This window comes from Balearica regulorum, chromosome 27, assembly GCF_011004875.1.
Source record: "Balearica regulorum gibbericeps isolate bBalReg1 chromosome 27, bBalReg1.pri, whole genome shotgun sequence".
In the NCBI taxonomy this organism is placed as follows: Eukaryota; Metazoa; Chordata; class Aves; order Gruiformes; family Gruidae; genus Balearica; species Balearica regulorum.
In genome coordinates this window covers 4,045,196-4,063,822 of record NC_046210.1, presented here as the reverse complement: position 1 = coordinate 4,063,822, position 18,627 = coordinate 4,045,196, and the positions used below count along the sequence as shown (strand labels likewise).

The following is an 18,627-nucleotide window of genomic DNA, read 5'->3' as shown; positions in this document are numbered from 1 at the left end:
GCAGCTCCGATGAACCTGATGCTGCTCGGCCCGTAACGGCAGCATTCCTCCCCCAGCACCAGCGCTGTGCAGAAGCCGTACCAACGAATTGGGGCTTTTTCCCTTGTTATTGAAGGGAAACGTAAGATCTAAAGCAGCTTAGTATCTTCCTGAGGTTTTCCCTTCCATTTATGCAGGAAACGCTGTCGAAACCTCAGCAAACAAGCAGTTTCATGGGCCTTCACCCTGGCATTCCTCCAGGTGGGAAGAAATTCCAGTTTGGGAATTTGCTGCTGAACAAGCCGCAGTCTGTGGTTTTGCTTTGCTCACCTCGGGAGCCAAGCCATTGCCAAGAGGACTACATGGCAAAACTCTGCAGCGGCTCCTAGAGGAGTGCGAGCCCAGGATACAGATATCAGCTCCTGCCAAAACCCCTCCCAGAACTATTTTCTTCCTCCAGTGCGATGACAAAGGGCTTTATCTGACTCAGACGGTGCGGTGCTGAGCCTGCCAAGCGCTCAGGCAGCACTAGAAGGCACCATTCCTCCAGAGATCAGCCCGCCCGCCACCACGCAGAGCCACGGACACCCTCCTGCTGCTCAGCCCCAGCTGGATCCAGCTCGATGCCCAACCACACAGCTAAGGAAAACCACAAACATGAGCCTAAAAGGACAAAAATCAGAATATTTTATTTCCTTGAGCTCCAGTGATACAACTGTAGCAGCATTTCACAAATGAACTCCTGCATTGTTAAATATACATTTAAGGAAACACATTAAATTCCAAGGCAGGCAAAAAAAAATAATTAAGAACTGCGGACAAAGTTACTCATCCTCCCCCTTAAATAATATGTGCGTTTGTTGCAGACAAAGCAGCAGTACATGTTTCACATACCAGGTTAAAATAAAACTTCAGACTCGCAGCAAAACTCTCAAATGCAAACCTAGAAGAGATAAGGAGCAACGGCTTTGGTGAAGGGGCTTTCACCTGGGGATCCAGCATTACGTACAGCAGGAAAGATTTTAAACATGAGACCTCTGCAATTATTAGACCAACTGGGCACATTCCCAGCTGCAGAATGGAAATTCTGGTTTTATCAGGTACCCGGGGTAATCTGTAAAGAGCTCTATAAACGTGCACGTGCTCCTCATCCACTCTCAGCTCAAGACGGAGCAAGTTCCCAAGAAAACTTGGTTTATAATTATTTATGTGCTCAAAACTCAGGACACACTCGCATTTTTTCCAGCTAGCAACCAAAATGAGATGCTACCTCCCCCTCCAAGTACGACGCTCAGCTGGCCAAAACCACGATCGCCCTCCCAATCGCTCCACGGCCACCGACTCTGTTCCTCGGGCAAGTCCATCCTTCACGTCCCAGCTACTCACAGGTTACTCCCAACATGAGATGGAGTTCTCCCAGAATAGCCAGGGTGAAGTCAGAAATATTAAAGCTAAGCGACCAGAGGAAGAGGATGACGCACTGGGGACCGCTTGCCAAGTATGACTCCTAGCTACTGGTCACACTGAAAGCTGTCGCCTTCGCCATTATGCTACAGTTTGCCTCTTTAATATTAAAGTGACCCAAAATTTTCATCTAAGTGTTTATGCCCATCTCCGATGGAAATATTTTGTGCAGTTCTGGTTCCTGTTAGTGACTCTCCAGTTTCTAAAGTCAATAGGAAAAGACATCCAAGGCTGACAGACAGCTCAAAGACCTCCAGCCCCGAGGATCTCCGTGCAGAGAGAGCCGAGGGCTTTCTCCAGCTGCTCCGCCGAGACCGGTGGCCTCAAGCTTACAATTTTTACACTTTTAAGACACAGGGTGCATTTGACACAGTGATTCATTCAGTTTAAATGACAAAAAGGCATCAAGAAGCTCATTTCATCATTGCCAGTGGTACAAGGTTAATTTGCACAAGGCACACGCAACACCACCCAGAGAGGTGCTCTCTGATTTACCTTCTCCAAAGAACGGACCAAAAGGATTAGCTCTGCTTAGTGTCATCCTACGCAAGGCGCCTGGCTGACGGGACACGTCCAGTGACACGTGCCAGCCCAAAAGCTGCCCTCCACGTCACAGCTCTTCTCCCCCAGACCCCTCAGCGAGCTGAAGCCACATCTCCACAAGCTGTCCCATGTGCCAGCTCGAGACATCAGCCGCTGCCAGGGCAAGTTCCAGGGAGGACGGAGATTTGTCAACTGGTGTCCTATAACGTCTATTAACACATCCAGGTCCCTAAAATCCCTCATTAGCTACTGATCACCCATGTAAGTGGCTAAAGAATGGATTTTGGTTTGGAAAAGCCATTCCTAGGAGGGGCAGGGCGTGCAGCGAGGCTGCCACCCTTCCCAAGCAGGCACAGCTTTGCTGGCTACCGCACCGCTCAGCATCCCGCAGCAGCAAAACCAAACCCGCTGCATGAGGAACCTCTCTAGGTTAGGTTTTGGGGTTTGTTTGGGGGTTTTTTTTCCCCCCTCCTCCCCAAGAGAGATGAGCAGCAGCTTATTGCCAAGCACCAGCTGGGAGGTGGCTCTAGTTCTGCAGGGAAGACTTTCCCAAGGCTTTCGCCATCCGCTGCTGGTTTGGTGCTGCCAGGATGCGACCCTTGCGATGCAGTAGCCGAACTGTAAACAAAAGCTCTGATCTCCCCCCCGGGAGCAGAGCAGCTCCGTGCACCCCGCTTCGACCCTACAAGCGATGGAGACGTGCACGGCCGCTCCTGTAAGAGGGATCAGGGCCTTAGTGGAAAAGTATGAATAAATTAAGGGAGGATGAAGGCTGTTCAGCTATCACACCATAAAAATGTACCTTTAAAAAAAGTGTTTGCAAAAAAAATACTATTCTTTAAAATCTACAGGGTTTTTTTTAAGGGTTTCCTTGTAAAAAAATGGAATTGATAGTTTCCCTCTCCCCCCCCCCGCAAAGTGACCAGGTTATTTTTGGGGTGTCCCTCCTTGGTGTCCTACAGTTTCCCAAAGTGTGTCTCCATTCCTTCTTCCCCCACCCCAGCAAGTCTCACAGACCACCAAGTACCTTGACACCCACATGAGAATCTGGGCCACCGTTTGGGGGCTAAATGCTGTATAATTAAAGCCAATCTGGCTATAAAAATAAATGCTTTTGTCTTCCTTATACAGGATAGAAGAATTTAGCCCTTTTTAAACAGCTCAGCATCTAGCTGTAATAGTATTTAAAAAACAAACCAAATGCCTACATAGAAAAATAAAGGATAAACATTATCCATCTATTTTATATTTATATAAAAACTAAGTTCTGTGACAGGATATTTTGCTTCTTCACTGTAAAAAAAAAAAACCCAGCCTAGGCCGTATAACCTAAGCCTTCTGGTGAGGAGTAAACTACATCTTCAAACTTACTCAGAGAAAAATATCAGTTAGCAATTTCACTTCTCCAAAATAAAGTTATTAAATATATATATTATTATAAGTCTTTATAAACTATTTCATTGTTTAAGCAAGGAGGGGAACACGTGACTGAGGACCACTTTAACCCCTCCTTCCCTGGGGAGGCAGAAGCGGACATCAGCTGTGAATCCAGCAGAAACCTGGCACGTCCCTTAGCAGGGACCCAGAGCTCGCTGGCTTGCAGGCACACGGACACGCACGGAGGGGACACGGGGGCTTCCACTCACTCTAAGTCCTTCACAAGGACGTTCTTTTTTCCAGCCTGTGCTTTGTGAGAAAGTACTTGAAGAATTCATACACCGACCAGGCGATGGCCGTTGAAGGCATCTGGTATATGACACGTGCCTGCACCCCTCTGAAATACCCCGCAATGCCCCCCAGCTGATAGACAGTCTTGAAGGCGTTCACCATGCCCGAGAGATGTCCGCTGATGTTCACCGAGCTCAAGGCCATGTTCTCTTGGGTGTTGAGCAGGGTCTTGCAGACATCCAGAGGAGTGGTGGCGGCGGCGGCCACGGCCCCCGCGACTGCACCGGAGACGATGTGGGACCGAGGGTTATACTCCCGGTGGGGGTTGATCTGCTCCTGCATGAACTCGTAGGTGATGAAGTGAATGGCCTGGAAGGGGACGTTCATGGTGAGCTGGGTGGTGTAGCTGCGGTAGAAGGCACTGAACCCCTCCGTCCTCTGCACTGTCCTTATGCATGCCAGGACAGACTTGTAGGGGGAGTTGAACATCTGCATCCGCTGCTTCACCACTGGTCCAGGCGACGGCCGCAGGGAGACAGGCAGGGCAGGCAGCACCAGGCAGGACAGGGAGATAAAACAAAGATTTATTGGCCAAGGCACATGGTTCCTGGTCATCACAGCACCCAGACTGACCCCTGCTCCAAGTCCCAACCATCCAGACCCAACCTCCCCTTCAAGTCCAAAGCGACAGGACACTTCTGTAGCCATGAGCTCCTTATCTACAGGCTTTCACCAAAAGGCTGCAGGTGTCCTCTGCTTCCCCCAACCTGCCCAGTGCCCCCAAAAAACCCAACGCAACAAGTGAGGGAAGCAGGTCCGAGCTCAGCCCCGGTTCAACAGCTCTCCAATTCCACGGGCTAATGCACTCCTCTCCTCAAGCTTAATTAAGGAGCCTTTACTTCTAGCTCGAAAGGCATTGAGACAGACTGACAAGGACCCTCAGGTGCACGTGAGGATGCAGAGCTGTCGTGCTGAAACACTGACATACCAAGAGGACAAGGGCAGAAAGGCGGTTAAATAACTGTACGTGACCTGGGAAGTGTAACTTGTGTAACACTGACAGCAAAAGGCCAATTAATTTAATTTGTTTAATCATGATTTAATTAAAAGGATTTTAAACACTAGAGAGTTTCTCCTCCAGAAAAACCTGTCTTTGGACCAAAACATTAATTGTCTTCATTTTAGTTGCATTTCACTGTTAGTCCCCCTCATGCCAGACTCTACCTACCCGGGACGGCTACACAACGGTCCCACCGGCCGCTGTGCTTGTCTAACATGAGGGAGCTCAGTTGAGTTTGGGTAATCCAAAGTTTGAGATAAACCATAACCACTTCCATAAAGATGCACTAGCAGCGTAGTAACAGCATTGTGCTAGTAAAAGTGACACCAGTTTTCCTGGGAAAGTCACGATACGCCACGTAGATGCCGTGCAACTCCTTGGCCAGCAAGGGAAAACAGCCAGGCAGAATTTACCCCTTTACACTGGTCTGAGCTCATGAAGACCTGGGCAGAGTCACTAAAGCAAAGGGGTTGAGCTGCTGAGATGGCTCAGAGCATCCTCGGTGCCCTCCCCAGCTAACGGGGTGCAGCACTTCCCACCAGCACGGGGCATTACCTTCAGCGGGATTCATCACTGCGTCGTGGAGTAGCGTGGCCACGCTCCCAGCTATACCTGCAAGACAAAAGCACCATTAAAAAAAAAAGGATCAGGAGGCCAGGGGCTTGCACAGGCAGCGCCATCCGCAGAGGCAGCAGCCGACATTGCAGGCAGTCCGCGCGGCACCGAGCTAAGTCCAGCTCCGCAATGAGCCCGAGGGCGCATCCAGCAACACGGCTCCTTCCCGGTGCGGAAAAACCCATCCAGAGCAGCTTGATGGAAACCAGGATCCGTTCAGAGGATCGCGGCCGTCAGCTCTGCCGTTCCCTACGACAACTCACGAGGCTTTGCCTACACAAGACACCACCAGCTCACCCAGCCTGCGCTGCGAAATGAGCGGTGCTGAGAACTGGCTCAGCCCATCCATAATTAGGCGTTTTCATCCATTTACTCAGACTAGTTTTAAACACTAATTGCACGGATTCTGCAAACATCCAGCCAGCCATTAATGATTTTGCAGTTGGCTCTAGGACGGGCCTCTCGAACCACACCTTCTCCTTTGATGTAGGTTTCCATCTCAAATTCTCTCTTGCCCAAATGACTTTTGGTCATTTCTCATTAACACAGCGCTTCGGTTTTCCCGCTGGTACTGAAAACCTGTAGCTACTTGAAAGGTAAACACAGGAAGCATGTTACTAGCAAAAAGCAGCAAGCCAGCAAGATATTATATACCCTCAACTGAGCTGGTTAAGTCAAGTGACTGCCACAGCAGATTCCTACCGTGGCATCACGCCAAGGACCAGGCAGAACTGTCTTCTGCACAAACCCTTCTGACACACCCCTGGCTGCTCGGTTAGAGGGTTTCTGCTGTTACAGCGGTATTGCCGGACCTAAACGCAAAAGCCTTCCTGGTAGAAGCAAAATCTTTAACAGAAGCATGTGAGCTCAGAGCGCGCTTGACCATGCTGGAGCTCCAAGGGAGACGACATGGAACAACCTGTACTTCAAAGCTCGAGCCTTCAAACCAAGCCAGAAACGGCAGCCTGCCACTGCCGCTGAACGACGCTTGTCCAGCGTATTGGCTGCTTGCGCCAGAATAATTTGAGATTAAAGGGCAGTGCAGAAATCTAGATGAGACTAAGGCTTCGGAGGGTGCGCAGCATCGCCATCGGGGCTTTCAGGCCAGGAAGGGCTTCTCCACCCTGGTGCTGCCAGCCAGCCCAGCCACCCCCCCTCCAGAAGGGAGATCTACCAAGGGGTCAGGGCACAGGCTTCAGAGGGGCACGGTGACCAGCACGGAGCACTCAGCTAGAAGGTAGGTGCCACACCTGCCTGCCTGCCCACCCCCCCCCGGCACTCCCAAAGCAGGTGCCGAGACCCACAAGCCTGGGGTTACGTCGGCACCTTGCATCCTCCCGGATGGGTATTTACAGGGTCGGTCTGAACGCAGGCTGCCTACAGCAGATCTTCCAGGAGCACAGCACGGTGAAGGATGCCAGGCTAAGTGCGTGAAGCAAGCAAGGGACAAAGCTGTTAACTGCAAGCTTTTTTTTGTGTGCAAAAACCCAAAAATACCATTGGCCAAGTGGCTGTTTCCTCCATGCTGGAAAGTATCGCTTAGGGACTTTTTCATTTTTTCATAGCAGGCAAAGTACATTGCGTGGGCAGGGCCAGCCCCCAGCATGGTGACATTAATCCCACGTAAAGGCCTCCAGAAACCCTCTGTAAGGACAATCTTCTTCAGAGCTTCGTACACGCTCCTGTACTGGGCTTTGGGGTCCGGCTGCAAGCTCTGCATCCTTGTCTGCAACAAAGCACACGAAGGGAAAGGCCTCAGTTACCCGTCCTTAATGCAACAAGCACAAGCCATAAAGAGCTGCAAGACTTCCAAGATCATCAGAGGGGTCAATAATTTATTCCCCGGTTGCAGCCACGCCAGGGCCCCGCGCTCTTTATCCGCGCTTTGCCTCAGCCCGGCGATATCGACCCCACGCTCCCATTGCGACACCCGAACGTTACGAGGCTGCTCAGACAAGCGCTCAGCGGAGGGAAGCGTAACCTCTGCTCCTGTTTATGCATGGGAAGTCCAGGGAATTAAGCTAACGCAGTTGTTCAAAAGCCTCAGTGAAGAAATACAGTTAGGTCTTTAATTGCCTCTTGCTTACAACACTCCCGTCTCTGCCCCGGCTTGTTCCTCCTGCAGTCGCTCGGCTGCTTTTGACACCCGCTCGAATTGGGAAACACGTTTCCTAGAAGGGCAGCTGAGAAAGCGGCGTGTGAGACAGGTAAAGGCCGCCCCGTTCTCCTGCGCAGCCCCCCAGGCCAGACCCAGCGGGTGACTCTCAGCCCATCTTCCCCCCAGCTCCCGGTGCCCTGCAGCCACCAACGTCCTCAGCCAGGTGGTTTCATCTGCATCTTTGCTCAATAGTCCTCGACGGGCTTTTCTTCCACACATCTCCGAAGGCAGCTAAGCTTCTGGCATCCAAAGCAGCCTATTAAACTCGCTGCCATCACTTAATGACGCACCATGGGAAAAAAAATCACGTCTTTTAGTTTGTTTCAGGCTTCTGCAGACTGATGCCATCACACGCCAGCGACGCTCAAAGCCCTTGCGATGACGATGCCAACCCGCAACGGGTGTTTGCGGGGCACAGACCCCAGCCACGGGAGAGACACCGGCAAGGCTCCAACCTCCACAACCGCCCCAGCAAGAGGGAGCAAACCTAGACCATCAAGATGCAAAGGGCTCTGCCGCTCCTGCTGAGCGGCCCACGAGTCCTGCGGGTCTGCAGCACGGCTGAAACACCCCACCCCGCCGACACCGGTCTGAAGGGACACAGCCTTTGGTGACAGCCTCACGCCTCGCAACGCAAACACAGAAGGCTCCTGGGAAAGGGCACAGCCACGGGAGACGAGTGTTTAGCAACCTGCAACAGGCTCCATCAAATTAACACTCTTTTAAGGAGCATGAGAAGTGCAATTAAGAGGTCACTGGGGTTTGGCAGGAAGGATGCTTCCCACCCCGTCAGCTGGGACGGCCCATCTTCAGAATAACGTTTCCCCCAAACGATGTGGCGGCGTGCAGACACCAGCGCTGCCCTCACGGGCAAAGCCACAGGAACGGCTCCGTCCTCGGCAGAGATTCAACAGCCCTGGGAAAAGCCAGGATTGTCCGTGCCACCTCTGTGCTTCCTCATCGGGGCACGGCCCTCCAAGCCTATGGATTCACCTCGGCGGCCAGGAGGCAATATTACAGCCAAGCTTTCAGGAGAGATTAAGCCAATAAAAATGTTTCAGGTTTGGACCTTTGATTCCCCAAACCACTCTAGTCACTGGAAAACTGAAGAGCACTTTCACAGGCACTCTGAGATCAAGGAAGAGATCAGAGCTGAATTCAAGACTTTAACCCAGCACAGTAAAACCAAGCTACGAAAGCAGCAAAGCAATACGTGAGGCTAAGCCAAACGAATTATGGCATTTGTAGTAAATACTCTAAAAAAATTGCACAGGAATTACATTCGCAAAGTGACTTAGTTCAGCAGCTAGCTGAATTTCAGACGTAAGCATCAGCCAGTGGTCGTGGCATCACCCTACAACAGGGAATTTGGCAGCCTCGAGCAAAGCTTCCTGTTTCAGAGCACTAAATGCATCGTAACCTATGAACAGCGCTGGAACTAAACCCAAAGGCTCAGGAAAATCCTCCTGTAAAGGCAGCAACAGCCCTCCATTATCTTGGAATTTTAAACCAGGTTTTAAATCTGGCTCTCAGCCCTCGCTGACCGGGTCTAAGGGTCTTGCAACCCCTCCGCGGGTCTCTGCACCTTCCTGTCCCACGGATGCTCGTCAGGAGGGGCTGGATTTTGTGATGCCCCAGAGAAACTCCCGGCAGCCGCTCTGCCATCAGCGTGACTCAGCACAACCCACCGCCGCCAAGCCGGTCACATCCAGCTGGTTTTGTGTTGGCTTTTTTTTTTTCCTCTGCTAGTTTTAACTTGAAGGAATTGCTTCAGACTCCAGAACTGACCCCAGATCTCGATCTCACCCCAGTCTATAGCTGGGATGCCTTCGAAGCAGCCGGTACAATTTAAGCACGCAGCAGCACCAGCTCCTCAGAGGGTAACCAGGGAGAAGCGCTCCTGTAAAGCAACAAGCTGTCAGCCTGGCGTGTGCGGGACCAAAGCGGGCGGTGCTGTGTGGTTGGGGACTAACCCTGAGTATCTCCACCCGTACTGAGAATCAGCTGCTTTCACATGAGAACGGATAAATACCCATTTTTATTTCTCTGTTGATCACCTGATCCGTTCCAGAGGGGTTCAAAAGCTCACACCATACCCCAGAGCGGATGGTAAGTATATGTTGTACCCACCTAACCCACGCAGGCCGCGGTTTGCATCACCACCACAGCCAGGTCCTCAGGCTCGCACCTTTCATTAAAGCTGCGGACACGAACAGGACAAACAGCCCAAGGAGTAACCAACCCCAGGATCTCCTGCGTGGCTGCTGCAATGCAAGAGGCACAGAACTGAAAACAGGCTCAGCTCTGTTTTGCTCAGGATAAGTTTATCACTGTGTGAACAACGATGATTTGCTATGAGCTATGCAGTCCTCACCCCCCCCCCCAGCTCCTGGCACCTATCTGAAGCCAACAAGCTCCTCCAGGAGCCTCACGCCCCGGTTAAACCAGCCAACAAATACTTCTCCACCTACTTAGATTAATCCTCATTGCATAAGGCAAAAGCGCACCGACAACCGCAAGCCTCCCGGTAGTCCTGGTTTCAGCTTGGGCATACGAAGCAACACCAAAAGTCACAGCTTCAGGTTCATCAGGTTACCTGCTGTTTATGGACCAAGCGCCGTCTTTATGGATGCTGTCTGGGGGAGAGCACCCCGCCTTCTGCTGCCGGGAGCACAGGAATAGTCCAGGGTAGTTTTCTATCCAGGATTGTTTTACTGACAAGAGTCACGTCTCTAGTTGTGCTTATTCCTCACCAAGGGTCACCGATTTGACGTGCCACTGTACAAACAAGCTCAGATATAATTTGCCTTTGTTTTTTTTTTTTCCTGAACACGGCTTTCTCAAAGTTCAGCCTGCACGTTCACGTGACAACCAGCCCGGTCTCCCTGCAGCTAACAAAAGACACCGAGAACACAACATGCTCTTTCCACGAAATAAGCAGCTCTTCTGCAGCAACCCAGTCAGATCCTGCTGGCCGGAGACGGCTTCGCTATTGCACAATCCATGCCTTGCCCGAGCTCTTAACTCCCTTTTCTCTTTTGCCAGGCTGTTTTTCAGCTAAAGCAGCTCCCCGGACAAGCAACAGACTTGGTGTGGTACCCACCTGTGTGTGCAAAGGCCCGTGGACGGGGAGCGTAGGGCCAGTCGCACAGGTTAGCTGTGACTTCCCAGCACCCCAACGCTGTCAGCTGAAGCAAGAGGAACTGTTGCTCCTGGACCCATGTCGAGACGAAAAGAAAAGAACCTCCCACCACCAAACCCAAGGCAAGTGTCCCTAACCCCAAAGTCTAAAGAAACCAGAGTAAAACAGCTCACAGGAGCTCATCTGCTCCACCACCCCTGCTTGTGTGCTTTCAAGACCTTAGTTACAAGCAGGGAAGCTCCACAGTCTGCTTGCACCAGGCAAGTCACCCGCAGTTGACTGTCCTAGCTGGAGCCACTGAAACACTCGCTAATCCCTCCCAACAAGCTCCATCGTACTTGTCCTCCTTTCCTCTCCACTCCCCTCTCCGGCACCACAGATGTAGGCTAGGTGTCTCTCCCACCCTTCACCCCAGGAGTCCCCATTACAGTAAGGGACCTCCCGTATCCGTTCGGAACCACGCGCAGCCACAGCAAAGTCAACTGACAGACATCTTGTTGTACCAGCTTGGTTAGGAGGGGCTCAGGTTTGCGTGGAGAAGGACCACGACAGGGTTAGGGCTGGAGCAAGGACTTTTTGTCGTTAGTACAACTGCCGCCCACTGCGAGGGAGGGAGGTTCGAGCCCAGCGCATCTCCAGTGTCTCACTGAGGTGCCTCATATCAGCCTAGTTCCCAGGTGAGAACTGTTCTTCACAGCCTCAAGGCAGCTATTTACCTGCCTCGGGAAAGCAGCTCCAGCAGCTTTGCAGAAAAGCAAGAGGCGGCTCCAGGAGAGTCCTCCAGAAACTCCCTTCTGCAGCCATCGCAAGAAGTCCTCGACGTGCTGATCCCCAAAATGAATCTGGAGACTGATCAGGCTTGCCAGGACAGCTATCTTTCCAGCAGCTACAAAACCAAACAAGCCTAAGCACCAGGAGAAACACCATGAGCACACGTCTAAAAACCCTACAGCTCAAGCCAGTGTTTTAGTCCAACCACAGCATTAAACGGAAAAGACAGAGGCCAACGCGCAGTTAAGGCTGGAGCTGCAAGGAGGTCTTTACCATTAGAAGGAAAATGATGGAAGGAAAAGACACCAAGCAAGTCTCAATAATCACGAGCCTCCAGCTGAAGCTTTGGTTGCTAAATACAACCCGTAACACATTTGCCCTCAAAACAAATAGCAGCACTGCTGCAAAGCACACACCCAGCCAGCGGCGCTTTGAGTTACGGCAGGGTCATCGCAGCCAGGTGCCGCGGGAGGCTCCACGCGGGCACGTGCATCCCAGATTTACACCCTCCCTCACGGCATCCCAGCACGTCTTGCACGGCGAGCACCGCCAGCACCCCCAGGGATTTTCTGTGCTGTCACACAGGCGTACCCATGAACTTCACAGAGGTCCACAGGGCACGGTTTGACCCGCTCGCCCGCACTCACCTCAACAGGCCACCACCATCGCAGCCTGCCCTACCCCAACCTCGTCAAGCTCAGGAATTGTGCAAGTGTTTGAAGCAAACGATTCCCCAAATTAAAACATTTTCAGTTTCTCTTTGAGAGGAAATGACTCGCTGCAACCAAAACATTTCCTCTACAGCGTGATCGGGTGCCTGGAACGCCTTGCTGCAGCATCCACAGCCCCCCGCCTCCTCCACGGGCTCTGCTCAGCCGCGACCGCTCCCAGTAATTCTCATCCAGAAAATCAGAGTAAGGAAGGAGCTTCGCTGCTTCTCTGTAGGAGGAGCGTGGCACATTTCCCACGGAAAAGTGAAAACCAGCTGCTCTTACAAGCTGAATTAGTATTTGGTTACTCCCATTACAAGAAAAAAGCCCTTTTGGGGTCAGTTCTCACCTTTTCCCGCAGACGGGCCGAACAGGCACGGACCAGCAGCGGGTGCCCGTCGCGGAAGCAGCACCCAAAGCCCGCAGCTCGGGATGTCGCCCTGCTCCCAACACACGGGGTGACCTTGGCCGCGCTCCACCGGAGTTTTCCCACAGCCGGAGTATTTTATCTGCTCCCGTGCACTTCAAGGCAGTTTGCTGAGCGGGATTATTCCCGGCATAAGGCATTGCCCTGGCACTCTCCTAGCACAGGCACTGCCAGCCCTGAAGCAAGCGGGGAATTCACTGCCCAGTGAAATCAGCACTTTTCCCTTCCTACAAAGCACCTCCCACTCCCAGAAACTGGGCGCAACTTTCATTTTCTCCCTCTCCCTTCCCCCCCCCCCCCCCACCCCGCCGAGGAAATGCCCTCTTAACCCTGGAAAGTCCGGAGTGACCAGACGCTGCTCCGACCTGCTCCGACCGTGACTTGGCAGAAAATACCAGGCTCCTTTGGGGAGGAGCCGGTGCAAAAGCAGGCACGGCGGGCACGCGCCCCGCGGCTCGGGGGCACCTGCGATGCGGAGCACCCCAAACCCACGAGCCGGGTTCAGCAGGCGCAGACCCCGAGAGAAAACATGGGAAAAAAACAAAGCAAAAAAAAAAAAAAAAAGCAGAGATTATTTCATTTGAGGGCTTATTGCAGCGCAGTGGCAAACCTCCAGTGCTTCAAAGTGAAGGCATTTCCTCTCTCTAACTCTTTCAGGGAGCCCTGCATTGAAAAGAGGAGAAATTAAGGCATCTGCTCGCAGCCTTCCCGACCGGACCACGGAGAGTCTGTCAGCGCCAGCAACACGCTATCGAGGGCACTCGGCTTTCCCCAACCCTATTTTCTCTTTTTTTAAGCTGCCAGAGCAGCACATTGGCAGGGCAGAGGGAGGAAAAACCCTTCGTGACGCTTCCTACCACGCTGGTGACGCCGCAAAGTCCCCTCGACAGCACCAAGAGCTTCGAGCGGCTCGCCCGCGCCAAAACCCCCGCGCCCACCGGCGCATCGCCAGCTGCACCAGCCCCTTTCCGAGTCCCGACCCGGAAAAAGCCACCGCTCCCACGGGGGACGCGTAAGGTTGGGCCCGCACGGCTCGTGGCCATCCTGGCGCGCAGACGGACGGACGAACCAGCCCGTCCCACCGGCTCTCCCCTCCTGGGTTGGGATTCCAACGGTACAGGAGGGAAAAGCCATCGCAGGGGGGGTCCCGGTCCAGCCCCGCACCAGGATGGCACCGGTGGCACCTGCCCGCCCGGGGAGCGGCACGAGGACTTGGCTTGCTGCGGCGGGAGGCGGCGAGGCCCGGCGCACACCTTTGCACCGCGGGTTGCGCGAAGCTTGTCACGGCGGAGAACGCTGGGGCTGCCCGGGACGGCACCGGAGGGGCTGCGGGGTCCGGTCCGGGCTGGGGGCGCCGCTCCGGCTGCCGTCGGAGACCGCGGGGTGACGCCTCGGGGACGTCGCACGCCTCCAGCCCGCCGCAGCCCGGGCGCCTCTCGCCCACCGCCCAGCACCCCCCTACAGCTCCGCTCCCGCCGAGCGACGGTCCCCAACCCGGGAGCCCCGCACGCTCCAACGGCCCTTGCACGCTTCCCCCCTGCTTGCACGCCGACGCCCCCCGCACGCTCCCCGCCCTTGCACGGCTGCACGCCCCCAGCACCCCGCGCCCGCCCGCCCGGTACCCCGCACACACGCTGCACTCCCACACGCCTCCCCCGAGGCCCGCAGCCCCGGGAGCGGATCCCGGAGGTTCCGGGGATCACCCCAACCTCCGCCACGCACCTTGACCGAGTCCACCGGGTACATGACCGTGTGCTCCATGATGCCCGCCACCGCCCCGGCCATCATGTGTGTGCCGAGCGAGGCGCCGCTGGGCAGGCTCTCGTACTCCTCGCCCTCCATAGGCGGCGCGGGGGCGGCGGCGGCGGCAGCGGCGGGGGGGGGACCGGGCCCCGGGGGTGCCGCGGCGCTGCCCCCCACTCCGCAGCTCAGCTCCATCCTCCCGGTAACGGCGCACGGGGGAGGGGGGGGGGGGGGGGCTCCACACGGGTCTCGGCCGCCGTCCCGGCCCCGCTTTAAAGCCGCGCCCGCGCTTCGCCCCGCCCCGCCCCGCGCCCGCCAATAGCGAGACGCCGCCGCCCACCGCCCGGTTGGGGACCGCCGGGTCCGGCGCATGACGTCACAGACCGCGGGAGGAACCGTCACAGACCTGCCGGTGATTGGCAGGAACGCGGGCGAATAGCGAAGAGCGACGGCGGGGTGGAGGGGTGTGACTCGCTCTGCCGGCGGGGGGCGGGGCGGCGCGGCTCGCAGGCGCGCGCGGGAGCCAGCGCCGTTCTACGGGTACATGCGCCTGGCCCGGCGCCGGGAGGGCGAGCCCCGTGTAAGCGTGCAAGCGGCTTGGGCGGCACAAGCGCACCCCCCGCCCGTGACTGCGCCCCTTGCACGAGCAGCCACCCCCCGGCACGGCCGGTGCGAGCGGTTTGCCCCCGTGCGAGCACAAGCGGGAGAGGGCTCGGCCAGCCCCCGGCCCCCTGCAGCCCCCCGGCCCCCTGCAGCCCCCCGGCCCCCTGCAGCCCCCGGCCCCCTGCAGCCCCTGCAGCCCCCCTGCCCCTTGCAGCCCCCGGCCCCCTGCAGCCCCCCGGCCCCCTGCAACCCCTGCCGCCCCTGCAGCCCCCCTGCCCGTTGCAGCCCCCCGGCCCCCTGCAGCCCCCCTGCCCCCTGCAGCCCCCGGCCCCCTGCAGCCCCCCGCCCCCTGCAGCCCCCCGCCCCCTGCAGCCCCCCGGCCCCCTGCAGCCCCCCGCCCCCTGCAGCCCCCGGCCCCCTGCAGCCCCCGGCCCCCTGCAGCCCCCCTGCCCCTTGCAGCCCCCCTGCCCCCTGCAGCCCCCGGCCCCCTGCAGCCCCCGGCCCCCTGCAGCCCCCCTGCCCCCTGCAGCCCCCGGCCCCCTGCAGCCCCCGGCCCCCTGCAGCCCCCCTGCCCCTTGCAGCCCCCGGCCCCCTGCAGCCCCCCGGCCCCCTGCAGCCCCCCTGCCCCCTGCAGCCCCCCTGCCCCCTGCAGCCCCCCGGCCCCCTGCAGCCCCCCTGCCCCCTGCAGCCCCCCGGCCCCCTGCAGCCCCCCTGCCCCTTGCAGCCCCCCGGCCCCCTGCAGCCCCCGGCCCGGCCCTTCCCGGCGTGTCGGGGTGCAAACCGCAGCGCAGGGCCACGTGCCCTGGGGGGCTTGCGGGGTGAGCACCCCCCCGCCCCCTGCTCTGCGCCCCTGGGGTGCCGCGGGGCGAGGCCCGGCAGGCAGGAGGGGAGGAAGGCAGAAATGGTGGCATTGCAGGGGGGGTTTTCCTGGCGGATGACGGCATCGCTGGGAGCAAAGCAGCGCTTGGCACATGCCCGTTCCGCTGCCCCGAACAGCCCCAGATGCTCCCAAAGCACGAGTGGGGCCAGCGCGGGTGTCGTGCTGCTGCCGCCTTGTCTCGGGAGGTTTGCTTACGGTAGGATTTGGTTGTGCTTTCGGGGTTTTCGGGGTGCCTCGGCTCACACAGCCTGCTGTCCTCTCCTGTCACCCCATCTGGCAGGGCCAGGACAGCAGGATGAGGCGCCGTGGCAGGTCCCCTGCGTTGGCTTGAGCCTCCGTACGGGGAGGAAAAGCTCACGGAAGTGCTTAGCGCAGCTTTCTGCCCTTCCCTGCAAAGGCTTTTTGGGAAGGCGGGATCCACAGCCAGCACTGTCCCTTGCCACAGCTCCCGCTCCACCGCAGAGCCGGTAATTCTGGCCCGTCTGCAGGAGGAACGAGCTCACCCCGTGCCCCCGCACCCCCGAACGCTCCTCTTCCCTGGTATTTTCGATGATCTCTTTGTGCCACCGTGAAATCAACCCGAACCAACTAAATCTGACAAACCCAAAGAGATGGAGACAAAGTCTTTGTGGCCCAGGGCTCCAGGAACAGCACCGACTTTATTTCATTCCTCCTTGAAGGATTATTTGGAATTCGACCTTGCTGGGAAGGTGGCGTTGCGTAGCGTGTACCGAAATCAAGGTTAACCGTTTACATGAAGCACCGTGATAATGCAAAGCAATTTATTGCTGCTTGAGCCTTGGGAAGGAAGCAAGAAAACCATCCTTCGAGGGCCCAAAAAAAGCAGAAAAGTGCTTGGTTTTCCTGTTCACCGTGACATGAATACACGTGAGGTGAGAACAGCCTGGTCTGTTATCCTCGCCTCCCATCCGGGTACCTGGAGAGGGGCTGCGGCGGAGCAGCGCTGGGGCCGTGTTTGTGCTGGGAAGCCTCTGTTCCCCGTGGGAACACGGTGCCGCTGGAAAAAATAACAATAGCAGCGTCACGCGCGTGACTCACTCCTGATTGATTTTGGGTACCTGGCAGCATTTTCTGCACCCGGAGCAGCGCTTGTGCTGGGTGTGGGAGAGCTGGAGGTGAGATCTGGCCACCGTCCTGGTGTGTCCAAGCCATTTCGCTGTCCCATGAGACCACGTGCCATCAGCTGTCCCAACACCTGCAGAAAGCGGAGGCTGTAACAAGTCCTTCAACAACGTGCAATTTAACACAGCAACTGCCAAATCTCTCCTTCCCACCCGCCCCCCCCGCCCTCCATCTTACCCCCTGGCAGAAGCCACTGGATTTTCACAGCTTTGTTTCCTCCAGAAGAGACTAACCCAAATATACATTGCTGACAGATGGTTTGACACTGTGTCCTCCAGCTTAGGTGACATTTCAGAGCTGGGGAGCCACGTGCATACATGTAATTCCAGCAGACAGCACTCCCCGATGATCACCCGGGTCTGCAAGACATAAACCAAACACGGGCACGAGAACTTCCTTTTTGTAAGGCAGCCTTATTCAAGGAAATGCCTGAATTAAAACTCGAAGAGGAACACTTTCCAGTATTGCTCCATGTAGCTTATCTAGGTTTTCTACGCCATAAACAACAGCCAAGAGCAGCTAATCTCTTTGCAGTGCTTGTGGCAGGGCAGAGGGTGGGGAAATTACAGTGTCATTTGCCTTAATGAGCGCTTTCCCCAACAGTCTTCGGTCTTGCTCCCTGATAAGAAATATCAGCCTGAAATATGGTGCTGTTTCCAGGTAGGAACAGGTTAAATTTTAACCCTGAGGAGCAGTGTCACGAGGAATCCCTTCTGCTCCTGCTCTGTATCCCGCGTCAGGGCCACCCCGGGGCACAGGGAGCTGCCAGAGATGCCAAAGCAGAGACACACGGCCTGAGGATTTTCCCCATGTTCATGAAGAAGGGACAAAATTATTCAGCATTTGTGGAGGGAAAATGAGGCAGGGAGTCTGGTCTGGGTTGTGGTTTTGTCATGTCACACGTCCCACCGGCAGGAAAAGGAACAGCCTGTGTCTCTTGGATGGTTTCCTGCCATCCCTGCCTGGCAAAGAGGAGTCATCCCTTGCAGATCACCAACAAAGTGAACGCGATTTACAAAACCTTCCTTTGAAACAAGTTGGTCTTGTGCAATGATTCCCTTGCTGCTTCCCAAGGCACAACCGCTGCTCGGTGCATCCCGTCCCGGTGCCGGAGCTCCCCGGGGGTTACCAGGTCCCTCAGGTGCTCCAGGAGCCCCAAACTCCATCGCAGCAGAGAAGCAGCAACGGGCAGAGCTGTCTGTGCTGTGGAGAGCGCAGCCTGGCCGCAGGCTGCACCGAGCACACTCATTTATACACCGACAAGTCGCTGCGAAATACACCGCCGCAATCTGCACACACATTGCATCACGGCGAGCAGCTAAATAAAACGATGAATCAGACCCGCAGAGCCGAGTCCTCGCTGGTACGTAACCTTCTTCACGGGGCCTCTGCGCCGTAGGACAGCTTTTAACCAGCAGAAATGTAACACGCTGCCAGAAACGGAATGAGAAATGAGAACCGACCTGCAAAATGAAGTGAAATGCTCCTGGCTTTCGTAAGTCCCTACCCAAACGAGGTGCCTGCAGCCCCCAGGCCATCTGCCCGCCGCTCCACAGCTGATTAGGAGGACCCGGTTTTGCTTATCGCGGTCCCTCACCGGGCAGGAGGTGCAGGACGCCACGGCTGCACCCACGCCGATAAGGCAGGAGTGTCCAACTGGGAGGCGGACACCTTCGGGGAACCACAGAAATTGGGGCTTATCAACAAGATCCAGTGGGATA

At 56.0% G+C, this 18,627-nt stretch overlaps 1 protein-coding gene and 1 long non-coding RNA gene across 5 annotated transcripts; both read right to left on the bottom strand.

Annotated features, from left to right (window-relative positions):
- Positions 1-643: 643 nt before the first annotated feature.
- On the bottom strand, positions 644-14,522 carry SLC25A37 (solute carrier family 25 member 37). 3 transcript variants are annotated; one of them, XM_075736712.1, is made up of 4 exons: positions 14,260-14,522; positions 6,827-7,055; positions 5,270-5,326; positions 644-4,163 (listed from the first exon to the last, which is right to left on the bottom strand). In XM_075736712.1, the coding sequence occupies exons 1-4, from the start codon at positions 14,473-14,475 to the stop codon at positions 3,643-3,645; spliced, it is 1,023 nt and encodes a 340-aa protein (XP_075592827.1). In that variant the 5' UTR covers positions 14,476-14,522; the 3' UTR covers positions 644-3,642. The 3 variants fall into 3 exon arrangements, with proteins under 3 accessions (XP_075592827.1, XP_075592829.1, XP_075592828.1); XM_075736714.1 differs by lacking the exon at positions 14,260-14,522 and adding an exon at positions 12,460-12,787; XM_075736713.1 differs by lacking the exon at positions 14,260-14,522 and adding an exon at positions 9,032-12,440.
- A 1,881-nt stretch (positions 14,523-16,403) lies between these two features.
- Positions 16,404-18,201, bottom strand: LOC142598326 (uncharacterized). 2 transcript variants are annotated; one of them, XR_012832587.1, is made up of 3 exons: positions 17,486-18,201; positions 17,084-17,265; positions 16,404-16,979 (listed from the first exon to the last, which is right to left on the bottom strand). It is a non-coding gene; the product is annotated as an uncharacterized LOC142598326 (long non-coding RNA). The 2 variants fall into 2 exon arrangements; XR_012832586.1 differs by lacking the exon at positions 17,486-18,201 and having other exon boundaries at positions 17,084-17,474.
- Positions 18,202-18,627: the final 426 nt, after the last annotated feature.